This window comes from Physeter macrocephalus, chromosome 11 (assembly GCF_002837175.3).
Source record: "Physeter macrocephalus isolate SW-GA chromosome 11, ASM283717v5, whole genome shotgun sequence".
Lineage (NCBI taxonomy): Eukaryota > Metazoa > Chordata > Mammalia > Artiodactyla > Physeteridae > Physeter > Physeter macrocephalus.
Window position 1 is genome coordinate 83,329,391 of NC_041224.1, and position 14,149 is coordinate 83,343,539.

General features: G+C 46.6%; 1 protein-coding gene across 9 annotated transcripts in view; it reads right to left on the minus strand.

The window, feature by feature from the left end:
- Positions 1–14,149, minus strand: part of SLCO3A1 (solute carrier organic anion transporter family member 3A1) — a 335,014-nt gene that overhangs the window by 250,956 nt on the left and 69,909 nt on the right. For all 9 annotated transcript variants that reach the window (XR_003681759.2, XR_003681758.2, XR_003681757.2 and 6 more), the window contains exon 2: positions 11,563–12,028. Coding sequence is in view for 6 of the 9 variants with exons in the window: in XM_024114938.2 (XP_023970706.1) it covers positions 11,563–12,028 (466 nt within the window). In the remaining 3 variants the exon portion in view is untranslated. The remainder of the gene's footprint in view (positions 1–11,562; positions 12,029–14,149) is intronic.

Here is a 14,149-nt window from a genome sequence, read left to right on the forward strand (position 1 = left end):
AAAAAAAAAAAAAAAAAAAAGGTTTTGATTTTCCTATCTGTGCATCAGTTCAAATCAGCACAAAAAATTTGCTGAATATTACCCAAAACACCCGCGGTTAGGCTGAAAGTAGGGATGGAAAATTTCAGCCGCCAAGGAATTTTTGGGGGGGAGTGGTGGAGGGGGCAGCAGCACAGGAGGACGAGGGCTGAGAGGGTGTCTCCACTGCCACTGGGAACACATTCTGACTTCTTACCCACAGTTGCCTAAGCAATGCTCCAATGCTTCCTGTTGTAAGTACAGTGTCACCCCAGGGAGCAGAGCAAGTTGAGGGCTGAGCAGTGAACAACATTCCAGTCCCCAAATGCCATCTGTCACACCATACAGCATTTCACCTCGACTATCTTGGTTTATCTCACCCCAAGTCTCCTGTCATCAGGGTCTGCACAACATAAGGACTTTCAGTGGTTTTAACCTTTTGGGGGTCATGAACCTCTGAGAATCCAGTGAAAGCTTCCCCACACGAGTGTACATACATCTCCATTACAACCTTTAAAGGTTGTGGACCCCTCCCCCTAAAGCACATCCAAAAACCTTTAGCTTCAAGTAGCCCAGTTAAGAAGCCCTCAATTTCTCTTGACATTCTCCAGGCAGATTCACGCAGCCCAGCTCTCAAGACTACACCTAAGTTTCTATGAGTGTCTAAAATAGATAACCAACAAGGACCTACTGTATAGCACAGGGAACTCTGCTCAATACTCTGTAATAACCTAAATGGGAAAATAATTTGAAAAAGAATAGATACATGTAAATGTATAACTGAATCACTCTGCTGTACACCTGAAACTAACACAACATTGTTAATCAACTATACTCGAATATAAAATAAAAATTTTAAAAATTAAAAAGCAATAAAAGAAAGTTTTTATGAGTGTCCATGAGCCACCTAATGCTTTAGTATCTTCAGATTTTATCTGTATGTGGGCAAAAATACACACATGCACGCACACACGCCACACATACACCACACATACACGGCTTGGCAAAAATGAAATGGGGAAAGCCGAGCTGGGATTGGAACATATTCATTTAGCTTATTCATTCCTGACACTGAAGCCGTTAGAGGGAGTAAAGGTAGCTTTGGCGAGCGCAGCCATGTAAAGAAGCCAGGGTTGGTTATGTTTTTTCCATTCAATAAACAGCACCACTGAATAAGTTTCACATGCTCAACACTCTCCTGCCCACATAAGAAGTTTGCTACTAAACACTTACTGTTCCTGCACAAAGCCTATTTATTTTTAAATACTTTGACTTGTTTTTTGGGGGTGGGTGGGTGGGTAGGGAGAAAGTGGAGGGGGCATTACTTCTGGCCTCCGGGCCCCTATCCTTCACCTTAAAAGTCTATGAAATAAAGAAATGAAGAACTAAACCAGAACTTTTGACCTAATCCTTTTATTGGCTATATAGGGCCATGAGTTGATTAGTTCTTTAGAATACCTTGATATTATGAACAAGCTAGTGTTTTGACCATTGGACACCTGCCTTACATGTGGACAGAAACACTCATCCTTGTTGGAAGGTGCCTGGTCAAAGCTCAAGAGGAAAGCAATCCAGTCCAACTCTGACATGACATGACTGGACATTTAAGCCTCATTAGGCAGGATCCTAATCCACAACATTTGACTGCAAATGCTGGAAAGGATAATTTATGTGCTCAAGGAGATTCTAAGGGGAATGCTAATTGGGATGCAAGCTTCAGGCATAGCTGGATCCAGGGAGCCCTCTTGCCCTCTCTTTTCCCCTGGTCTACTTTCCTTTGCTGTCTTCATTCCTAGATCAAGTTTATTGCATGTGAAAACGAAGATGGACACTGGAATCTGTGGGCATTCAGAGGTGTTAGAGCTAGCAGTCCTAGAAGAGAAAGTGATCTCTCTCTCCCTGCCCCAGCCCTCCAGTCCATTTTTCAAACCTCATGGTGGACTCTGGTTGTCTCACTCCTTGGGCCATTCATTGCAGACCACAGCCTTTCTCTGTGTCATGATTGGCCATGCCTGGACCACATGATCATCTCTGCAGCCCACAAGAACCACCTGGGATGGGCAGAGGCAGTTTCTCAATGAAAACTATGAGGTTCTGGACAGTCAAAAGCAAACATCCACAAAAAAGACTCTTATGTGAGGCATTTTAACACCAAAGAATTCTCTAGCAATGAAGAACTCACTTCCCACTGAAGAGGAAGGACATTCACCTATAGTAATCCCTAATCTAACAAAAGCAAGTCACAATCCTCTACAGAAACCAAGCCCTTCATGGTGTCTGCTCTCACAGAAAGCTTCTTGTGGGTGAAAGGAAAAAAGGAAGTAAAGCCAATACTATGGTAAGAAAGGAGAAATAAATAGTCTAGATATAACTGAAGAAAAAAAGGTTGCACGCTATTCAGGAAAATACCTCAAAATCTTTCATTTAAGCATAATACTTGTGTTACAGTTGAAAAGAAAAAGAGAATGAGTCTGCTTTCACTAGTCAGGTGCAGTAAAGGGCTGGTAGTAAAGAAGTAACGAACATTAGACTTTGAGGCACTTATGGAAGGAAAATTCCCTCACGTGCATCTTCACCTTCCCCACGAATCTTCTCTAGGTCAGCCTGGGCCTCTGGTCTTTCTTCCTATCACACATTATGATGCTGTGTTCTAAAATCCCTGAGCAAAGATGCTCTCTCACACACAGTAAACATCCACAGGCCTCAATCAGCTCCAAGTGGTATCGGTTTCTGCATTCCAATGCTCCCTTCAGGGAACCCTCAGGAGGATTCTTCTTCCTCTGCCCATGCTTAGCTGGGAGAAATGGTTTCCTTTCTTTTCCATTCTGAAGTTCCCATTCTTATGAGGCAGGAGCAAAGCCTCAGCCAGGACAGCACACTGGGAGGCCGGCTCAGCAGTGGTCCTCCACTCATTTCTGCCACTGTGTCCTGAGTTTGGGAAAGAGCCCTACCCCCTTCCCCAAGCAAATGCATATCATTCAGAATCACAGCAGATAACACTACTTATTCTGGTTGTGGCATTCATGATGTGCAACTGCTTTCCTTCCCTCCTTTTTTCCTTTCTTATTTAATTTATTTGCTACTCAAAAGGCGAATGCCATCTGAAATTGATGGTCTGGAGCAAAGAACTGCAAAGAGCAAGGCACCGATGTGCTCAAGCTGGCTTCTGTGATCCTTGAGCCACAGAGGGTTGGGAGACGATTGCAAGGCGCAGGCAATTCACTCCACTTGAAAAATATGCATTTCCAGTCTCTTCTAAAAATCAGAAGATCTGGCAAGAGTGACTTTGAGTTCCCACAGGGCAACAGTGGCTGAGGACAAGGCAAGGCCCTTTGGTTCCCCAGCCTCCACAAAGTCTGTTTTCCTCATTTGCTAGCTGAGCCCTAGCAGGACTTAGGATTGCTACCCTGAGCAGATGTGGGAGAGGGCTGCAAAACGAGGGCACCAACGCTCACAGCCCAGCCCAAAGCCTCTTTTCATGACACCCTTCATTTATCTTCTGGAAAAAGCCACAGCAAAGCCAAGAGGCTGGTTTCCAGCTCCCACTGAATCTATCCAAACTAACCTGAGCTTTAGTAAATGTGGATGAGGCTACAGTCACAAAAATATCCATCACCTAAATGTCCAATGAACTCATTCCAGATTTTCTAGATTGACAAAATAGTATGCAGTCATCTAAAATGATGTTTACTGTTTATGATACACAAAAAGGTTTATCATTGACAAAAAGCAGGTTTACCTAGAGTATGGTCTTAACTAGGTGAAAGTAAATACAAACAAAAAAGGCTGGAATGAAATATACCTAAACATTGACAATAATTTTCTATAGGTATCTGCTTACAAATTATTTATGTTTTCTTATTCTGTTTTTGTTTTTCCCAATTTTACTAAAACAAGAATACATTCTTGGGCTTCCCTGGTGGCGCAGTGGTTGCGCGTCCGCCTGCCGATGCAGGGGAACCGGGTTCGCGCCCCGGTCTGGGAGGATCCCGCATGCCGCGGAGCGGCTGGGCCCGTGAGCCATGGCCGCTGAGCCTGCGCATCCGGAGCCTGTGCTCCGCAACGGGAGAGGCCACAACAGAGGGAGGCCTGCAAACCACAAAAAAAAAAAAACATTCTTTCAAAAACTGAACTAATATTAAGAAGCAAATTAAGAAGTAATGTGCTGGAACCCAGAAAGCCAATAAATATATCCCACTGGCGCAATGGCCATACTGTGGGGTGCCTCCGACTTAATACAAGCCAGATCGCCTGCTGCTTGGGACACCTCTAGCACTTTCTGTACTTTGAGATGAGCCGCAGGAAGGGGTGTGCAGGCAAATAAAGAGCCCTGCTGATCTAATTCAGGATGGAAGAGGTTGCTCTTCTCAGATCTACTGGATGGATTGCATCACAGGCTGAAAATCAAGATCCAACCACTCTTGTGAAAAGACCTGCCCGTGTATTTAAATAAGTCAGTCGCTTATTCCTGCCTCCGTTTCTACATTTGGAAATGGAGATGATACGACCACAAAGATGAACAGGACAGCATTTGTTGACCTCCACCACAACGTGATACCTAATGTCCAGGCAAAGCCTCGCTTGGTAGATTCCAGGCTCATTTTACTGATAAGGAAACAGGCTCAGGTCAACTGAAAATGTGTCCGAAATCCCGGTGGGCAGGTCTGTGGAGGAGCTAGGAGTTGAATCTCAAGACTGTCCGACTCCAGAGCCCAAGCTCAGAGTCTTGCCCAAGGTCACTGAGGCAGTGAGCACAGCAGTGTTTCCATGAATCAAGGGGCATGAATTATGAGTGGCTGAAAATGAACAAGAAACATCCACCAGGCCGGGCAATATGGAAGTGCCAGATAAGAGCCACACGCATGTCTCCTAGCAAGTTGCTAAAACACACTGAAAATGGCATGTGACCAGCCGCTGGGGAGAGGGACTGGAACCCAGACAAAACAAATTGAAGTTTTACAGCCTCATTTATTTACAAAATAAAAGGAATTAACAAGGGAAACTTCAATATCAATGAAGTTGCAAGAATATAATGAGCTGTGCTTGCTCCCGCGAGGGATGGCTTTTTAATTATTTTTTCAGATGAACTGCAGTCACAGTGTATTTGATCCATACCCGACCCACACTCTTTGGAGAATTAAAACACATTTTTCCCCAATGTCAAGTTAAAATAAAAACTCATCAGAAACAAAATAACTCTGGGCTCCCAGGGCTCTGAAGAGAAATTTAGTTCTGTTCGGTTGCTGCCTGGTATTAGTGACCTTTGTGCTAAACAAACATTTGGCAGATGAAATCTGAGAATAATTCTCTTTGCATCATTAACCGGAATGTGGAGGTCTCCACTGGGTTTCAACAGAAGCGATAAACAAAGAAAAGTGTGACACATTCATGTCTAATATATGTGCCTCCCGACTTGGAGGAATTGCTCTGTGTATTTGGGTACCCTGTGAGGATTCCATTCTGGGGAAGGCAGAAGCCCTCCTCAAAGAATCCCCTTCTTCTAGTTGGCCCCTGCTCTACCTACAGCCTCCGCTCTGTCTCCATATCTTCCCGTGTGTGTGTATGCACGTGTGTGTTGGTATCACATGTATATCTGTCTGCCAAACACTCACACGACTCAACACAATCTGCTTTCACCTTGATCCCGTTCTGCATTTTTAAAACATCATCATCCACATGTAATACAACTGCACAGAACTATACACACACAGAAACACACAAATGAGTGCACATAAAACAGATAAAATCTGAATAAACCCCATGAATTGTACCCATGTTCATTGCTCGTTTTGTTTTTTTGTTTTTAATTTATTTATTTATTTTTTAATTTTTGGCTGCAGTGGGTCTTTGTTGCTGCACACAGGCTTTCTCTAGTTAGGGCTAGCGGGGGCTACTCTTCGTTGTGGTGCACGGGCTTCTCATTGTGGTGGCTTCTCTTATTGCAGAGCATGGGCTGTAGGCACGCGGGCTTCAGTAGTTGTGGTTCGCGGGCTCTAGAGCGCAGGCTCAGTAGCTGTGGCGCACGGGCTTAGTTGCTCCACGGCATGGGGGATCTTCCCGGACCACTCAGTAGCTGTGGCGCACGGGCTTAGTTGCTCCACGGCATGGGGGAATCTTCCCGGACCAGGGCTCGAACCCGTGTCCCCTGCGTTGGCAGGTGGATTCTTAACCACTGCACCACCAGGGAAGCCCCACTGCCCGGTTTTGATACTGTACTACAGTGATGCAAGATATTACCATTGGGGGAAAAATGGATGAGGGGTACAGGGAACTTCCCTGTATTTTGCAACAACTTGTGATTCTATAATTGTGCCAAAATAAAACATTTTAAAAAACTACATCCTCAAATAATTCCTTGAGTACTTGGAAAAAAGAAACAAACATGACAACGAAGTTCCTTACTGAAAAGTTAGGACAAAAGAGGCAGGAGTCTCAGCTTGTTTGGTACTGGTCCTCTTGGTACCTGTTATGGGCTGAATCATGTCCCCCCCAAAAATTCATATGTATAAGCCCTAACCCCCAGTACCTCAGCATGTGACTTATTTGGAAATAGGGCCTTAAAGAGGTGGTTGAGGTTAAATAAGATCATATGGGTGGACCCTAATCCAATCTGACTGGTGTCCTTGTAAGAGGAGGAAATTAGGACACACAAAGAGACACCAGAGATACGTACACACAGAAGGAAGACCATGTGAAGACACAGGAGGAGAAGGCACCATCTGCAAGCCAAGGAAAGAGGCCTCAGAGGAAGCCAACTCTGATACCTTGATCTTGGGCTTCCAGCCTCCACAACTGTGAGAAAATAAATTTCCATTGTTTAAGTCACTCGGTCTGTGGTGTTATATTATGGCAGCCCTAGCAAAGCATTACAGTACCCAAATCCTGCATGGCCCATTCACCTGTTTCTGTCCCCTAGTAACAAGCCCTGCAGCCTTAGCATCCCTCGTAAAGAGGGAAACGGTGGCTGAGTGTGGCAGGAAACTGCATCAAGTAAGGAACGGAGGTCCCAGCACAGAAGAGTCAAATTTTAGGTGACCTTCCCTGCCTGTGAGAGGCTACTGCTCAGCCAGCTGTGGAGTTAGGACCCAGAGGGCAGAACCAGAGACAGTGTGTGGAAAGTTGTAAGGAGACAGATTTCCAACACAACATAAGGGCAGTTTCCTAATGGCTATCATGATTCCACATGATACGAACAGCGAAGTGAGGGTAGGTTGTCCACAGTTCTGGTGAGAGGTGAGCAGAACACGGGATCCACCAGCTCTGATCTGTGCTGATCTCTACTTAAAGCACCATGAAACAGGGGCACAACCTCCTTCCAGAACCCTGACGTGAACTGTTAGCCAGGCCCCCCTTCTTTCTCCTCCCCCTCCTTCCTCCTCCCAACTCTCTATTCTGCCTTCACACCCGTTCTCCATTCCCATCGCACCTCTCCCCTTGGATTTGAGACACACGGCTCTCTTCTCACCTTCCTGACTCATCTGATATCTATTTCTCAAAGACTTCAGGCTGTCTTGCAGAATGCCCCTACTTGCACCTGACCCCCTGGAGCATCCACCGGCCCTCTGCACCCAGCCCCACCCACCCCAGCCTTGTCACAAATCCCAGATGTACCTGGAAAAAACATCACTCTCATACCTGGGGCTCAGCCCCATCCATTATCTTAGACAAGTTACTTAACCTTTCAGAAGCACAGATCACCTGTCTGCTTCGTTTATAACAGTAAAATGTAAAAAACAAAACCCATGTCCAACGATAGAGGGCATTAAATATTCCAGTATAGATCCACAAGGGAATATTCGTATGCAGAAAGAATATCATCGAAGAATATTTAGTGACATGGGGAAATGTTCATGAAATATTAAGAGAGGAATACAGTAGCAAAACATTATTTATTATAAACACATTTTTTGTGTGTGTAGAAAAGCATACCGAAGCAGAAAAAAGGATTTTATATAACCATAAAGCCAAGGGTAATTATTCTTTAATGATTCTTTTTCTATACTTCCAAAGTTGTCAACAGTGAACATGTAATACTTTTTAACTAGAAATAAGGTTATTTTTTTTTTTTAAAATCCTTACCACTCTCATTTGGAGCTTTTTCCTCCCCAAAGGAAACAAACAAACAAAAAAAAAGACAAAACAAGGCACCAACCAATTGCCATAGCAATCTAACGAAAGGACCCAGCGAGTCCATTACATTAGCCTACTTACTCTTGCCTACAATACAACCGGCTGTGCTTTGAACTTGGAGAAGCAGGGCAGCTAAGAAAACTGAGCTCATGGGAGGTCACAACATGGGCTAACAGCACGAGTAATTCCCAGAGGGTCGATTGGTGGACCCCACTGACGCCACCATATCAAATGGTTCTCACTGCCACTCTGCTCCATCAGTCTCTCTGGGAAGAAGGGAGGCCACGTGATACCCACGGGTCACCGTCCCGCCACGCTGTGAGGCTTGGCTCCACATTGTGTGGTCCCGAAAAGCCTGCCAGCAGAGCTGCATCCCCATTCATTGGGTTTTGTCCCCTGGTAATGAGCTCCCCTGGCTCCCTCCCCAGGCTGGGCAGGAATGGCCAGAGAACAGTGCCAGCAGGAGAAGCCCCTTGTGAATGACCATCAAGGAATCCAGGAGTTTGGCAGCGACTCAGCCACAAGAGGGTGAAGCAAATAGTCACTTGGGTGGAAAATATCAGCTTGATTTAATATGGAATGCTTCCCTTTCCCCCTAGCTGTAGGGGGTCTAGGACATGGCCATAGTTGTGCCGAAGGCAACCAGCTGGTGACCCAGGGGCAGGGCTTGTCACCAGTGGCCTGTGGCCAGAGCGCTGCATGGTTATCATCCCCTTCCCTGCTTACACCCACAGGAAAGGAGCAGCTGTGAACAACCTGTGCTTCACACGTGCAAGATTTAGAAGCCTTTCAATCTCCGGTTTACACTCACATGTCAGGCATATGATCAGATGGCTAGCTATGGGCCTCTCTCTCCTACCAGCTCTGCAAGAGCTGGAACCAAGGGGCACACATGCTACTCTACCCCAGTGGATACCATCAACACCCACAGTCCCAGCACCAGTCCCTTCAGACTGTCTTTCTCTTGCAGGGAGTTAAGAGGCCATAAGTCATACCAATCCCACTCAGCAGGCTCCCCCAAATACTTCCCGAAGCCAAATTAAGTGGCTTCAGAAACTAGCTCCCTATTAGAGGAGATAAATGCTAAAAGAGTCTCATGATCGCAAACACTTTTTATGACCTGTACAATAAATGACTGAACGAGTTATGCTCTGCATATGCATGGTCTTTTTAAATTGTTCCTGGAGAATTCAAACCATGCATGGAATAAAAGGCCACCTACCGAGGCCAATCTGTGCAGAAAGCTTGCTCTCTGTTGCTCCCTGTAAACACAGACCCAGGAAACAAGTTCAGAAGCACTCAGGAAGGCCATCTCCACAGTCCTGTACTGTCAAGTTTTGGAATTTGGCCAGATGCCACCAAGATGCCCACACACCACACCAAAAGACACTCCCAACTCTGTGAATGTTGAACTATCATAGAGGAAAAGGATGCCCAATTAGAAATTTGGTCGAGACTTTCCTCCTACCAAAGACTCACTGTAAATCCCAGAAACAAGGTCTCAGAAAGAGAGGCCTGTGCCTGGTAGGGTCAGCCCTGTGGCCCAAGCCTCCACCTCCCACAAAACCAAAATGAGTCCACATCCTAAAGCTTTGTACCGACAGACCAGGCCCCATCCAGTGCCAGGAAATACCACAGCCTAACTCATCAGGGCAGACTTCTGGAAGAGGGCTCTGAGCCTGATGCTCCAGGCAGGGGCCCCCAAGCAGAGGTGATTTACCACTGGTGTGACTTCAGGAGGCATTCTGGGGAGACATTTTTCTACTTGATTTCCTCATCAGAGACAAGAACTCAGCTTTTCACTCCCCATTTCCTTCCATGTGCCCTGATTTATCTACTTGCTGTTACTGCTACCAAAAAATATCTATCCTAGGGTCCTAGAGTGATATCGGTCAGGTCAGAGACCAATGGCCCGGATGGACCTGGGGAGACTGTTTTGGCTACATGCTGTGGCCCATGTCCTGGTCTGCAACAGACTCACGAGGAGGGGCTTTCACCGAAGCCTTAAAAGCATCAAAATGTAAATGATTTCCTTAGACCCCTCTCCCCAATGTGTCCACCTTCACACACAATTATGGAAACCCCTAACCACAGGGAGAAGCGACTAGCCATCTTCAGCCTGAGCAATCTCCTCTTCTACTTTGTGTTCCATAGGTAGGTCCACAGGTGCTCCATCCCTTGGATGGGGAGATACACATTCTCCACCTTTCTTTCCTAGAGCCTGTTCACAGAGGGCTGAGACATACGACATATTTATTCAACAAAGTCATCTACGCCACAGTTGGGACAGAAAGTCACAGAGGAAAATTAGCACTCAGGTGTGCAGCTGTTCTGAACCCTCCTGTCTCAGAAAGCTTGGGCAGTGTATGGTGGAAACTTGGCAGATAGGAAGCTTTTTGACAAATTCTTATCAAATTCTATTTCAACCTAAACTTCATATTATAATTAACTTTACACTCCAAGGCACACAGCTTTTGGGAAGCACAAAGCTTCCGTGGGTGGATATAATTTTTTCAGAGCTTAGCACCCGGTGACTGGGGTCATGTCATACAATCCAACAGCTTGTGGGAGGCAAGATTAAACTTGGTAAACAAGAAATGGAGATGCTCGGCAGGCCAGCCCTCACCCTACAAATGACCACGCAGCAGTGCCTAGAAGCAGTGACTAAGGAGCCACGTTTGCTGTAAGTGTAATTCACCACTTGGATGTTTCTTAACCCAACACCTGCAAATGGCTTCCATCCTTCCAGTACAAAATAGCAGAAATCATTACAGCACAAAACATTTTTTCAAAGTTCACATGTACCTTATTTCTTCCCAAATATGCATTTCCAGTGCATACCCCGTTACAGAAAAAAAAAAAAAAATTACGAAAAGTTACCAACTTTGAATAATACCGAATGCTGGGCATGCAATCCCCTTTCTCTTTGAGCTTCAATAGGACAATGACCCAGGAGATCATTTTGATGATTAAAAACAGGGTTTCCAATGTGTATATCCCCAAGTATTCCTCGGTGGCTAATGCCGAACAGCCCAAAGTCCAAACACACACAAAAAGGCAGACAAATAAACATAAAACTTCCCCTGACCATGGCTTCCCACTCAAGGTTTACTGAGGCTCTAGCACAGCGGAGGTCAAATTCTGCTGCACATTGGAATCATCTGGGGGAGCTTTTTAAAAACTACATGCCCAGGATGCACCCCAGACCAACTACCCCTTAATTTCTGGAGGTGCAACTCGGACATCAGCATTTTCCAAAACACCCGAGATGTGTAGCCAAGTCTGAGAATCAGTGCTCCGGGAAAATTAAAACTTCAGGGGCCCACGTTTCCTTCTTCTGTTAACATGCCCTGGTTACTGACACAGAATCAACCAAAATGGAACTGCGCCCCTGGCTCTGGGGCAGCTCCTTACCTATGTAGAGCGAGGAGTCCTTCCTCCGCACGTGGTCGTCGATGTAGGAGACACCCAGGGGCTGCACGGGGGTAGCACCGATGCCCAGGAGCACCTGGGCCCCAATGAGCAGCAAGTACATCATGTTGGTGGCGGTCCGGCTGCGGCAGATGAGGTCCGGGTCGGGCCCCTGGTCCCCGCCCGAGCCGTTGGCGGCGCAGACATCGCGGCCCTCGGCACCCCAGCGGATCTCGCCCGCCTCGTACTTGTACTGGTGGGTCAGGAACTCAGGCAGCGCCGACAGCAGCGCGCCCAGGGCCATGACGATGCCTCCGCAGCCGATGAGGCGCGGCCTGTGCCCGCGCGCCCCGAAGTAGCTCACGAAGAGGATGAGCGCCAGGTTCCCGATCTCGAAGCTGCTGGCGATCACGCCCACGTCGGCGCTCTGGAGGTTGAACCTCCGCTCCAGGGTGGTAAGGACGCTCACCTGTGGGGTGCAAAATGCAATCTCAACGCCAGTGCTGATGGAAACCACCCGGGAGGCCCCCTTCCCGTGGCGCAGCGCACCTGCCCATCCCGGATCCTCCCGCCTGGCAGTTATTTGTTTTGTTTTGTTTTGTTTTTTTTGGCCAGCTGTGCCAAGTGATTTAAACCTTAAGAGTCCAAAAACCGTTTACTTGGTATGATAACCCTAATTTAATGGTTAAAGAATTAACTTCCATCGGGGAAGAAGTTTTCCTTGGCATCTGTTTCCATTCTGAAAGATTCTGCCTCACTGCATAAGAACGACCTCCGCATCTCCGTGGCCGCCACCATTTAAGGATCATGAGTCCTGTGAAAGTCCTGAAGTCCACAGCTTTCACAGGCTCTCTGCCAACTGCATCTTATTTATGAAGTCCATGCTGGAGGATATAGGGTCCACGGGCTTTTTACCAGGAGGTTATTAGCAAAGCATATTGAATAAAACAAAAACCTGGGAGGGGAGCAAAATGGACAAGCTAGATTAGCTCATTAGGATAATCATTAGCTCTTCGCTTCCTTCTGGAAATTTCCAAACAGTGGACATTTCCCTAGAAGTAAAGACATCCCTGAATGCCTGACTGTTCTGTGCACTCTAGCCCCACCGAGGTCCCTCGGGTATAGTTTGATGACTTTCCCCACCTTTGCGTCCTTGTCTGCCCTTCACCTGTTTAACAAATATCTACTGAACATCTGCTGTTGGCTTCACAATTCCCTAGACACAAAAGACAGAAACAGGAGGAAGGGATGACACCTGGCCTCAAAGATGCCACCTAGCAGAAAGGTAGACATGTATGTTGGTTACACGTTACATTCATGATGCAAAATCACAGTAGGAGGGTCAAGAGGAGATGCATCATTTTGAGGCTCCTTGAGGTGGAGAGAAAATGCAAATGGCCTCCCTGTCCTGCTGTTTGCAGGTTCCACGCAAGGTATTATCAGCAAGACAGGAGTCCCTGTCGTAAGAGTCCTAGTTGGGCAGGGAAGAACACTCCAGGCAAAAGGAATAGGGCGAGCAAAAGTTGATTTCATAATGGAATGGAACGTACGTAGTGAAAAGATAGGCTGGCAACAGACCATAAGGGACTACAGAGGCCACCCTAAAGGAATTAGACAATCCCCTGCAGTGTGGTGGAGAGAATGCAGAGCCTGGAGGGAGGAGCACCTATTATTTCCTTAATTAGCTCTGTGACTTTGGTCAAGTTAACTTAACCTCTTCAAGCCCTGATTGCTGTGAAATAGAAATAATAGTGCCTACCTGGCAGGATGGATGCGAAGATTAGACATAATGTTTGAAAAGTCTGTTAGCACAGAGCAGCCTTTCCGTACATGGCCAGAGAGCATCGAGAGAGGTGGGGAAGCTGAGGGGTGCAGAACCAAAGCTCTGGGGTCAGAAAGCCTGGGGCCATTGTGACTGTGTGACCTTGGGCAAGTCACCCCATGCTTTCACTGCCCCATCTGTAAAATAGGTATGAGTGCCACCTCTTAGAGCTGGTGCCAGGCGTAAACGCATGTATGTATAAATGCTAGGTAAGGGCTATCCACAACAATGATCACCGTTTATCCTCGGGTATGGGGAGCAGCAAAGGCTCTAAAAACATGAGAGTGACTCAGGTATGGTCAGAGTGTGGAGAATGGATGGAGTGGATGAATGCAGGAGTGAATGCCAGCGGAGAAAAAGGCTGGACTATTATTGAGAGAAGGGAGAAGAAAAGGTCAGTACCGTGGCAATGGAAATGAACAGGAATATCTGAGAAGTGTCATAGAGGCAGCATTACATCTTTGGGGGGATTTGGCTGCCTCTGCTGAGTGACTGGGCATGTGCTGCTAAGGAAAGCAAGGAAGAAGAGTCAGTGGATCTAGCCTTCCTCCAAATGTATAAATATGGGCACTGGTGTCAGCATCCCTACATCCACAGCCTCTCTGCAATGTCCACATACACACACACACACACACACACCTGTGCTGATTAGCATGCCTCTATTCTATTTACCTTTATTATTAAAAAAAGACACTAGGGCTTCCCTGGTGGCGCAGTGGTTGAGAGTCCGCCTGCCGATGCAGGGCACACGGGTTCGTGCCCTGGTCC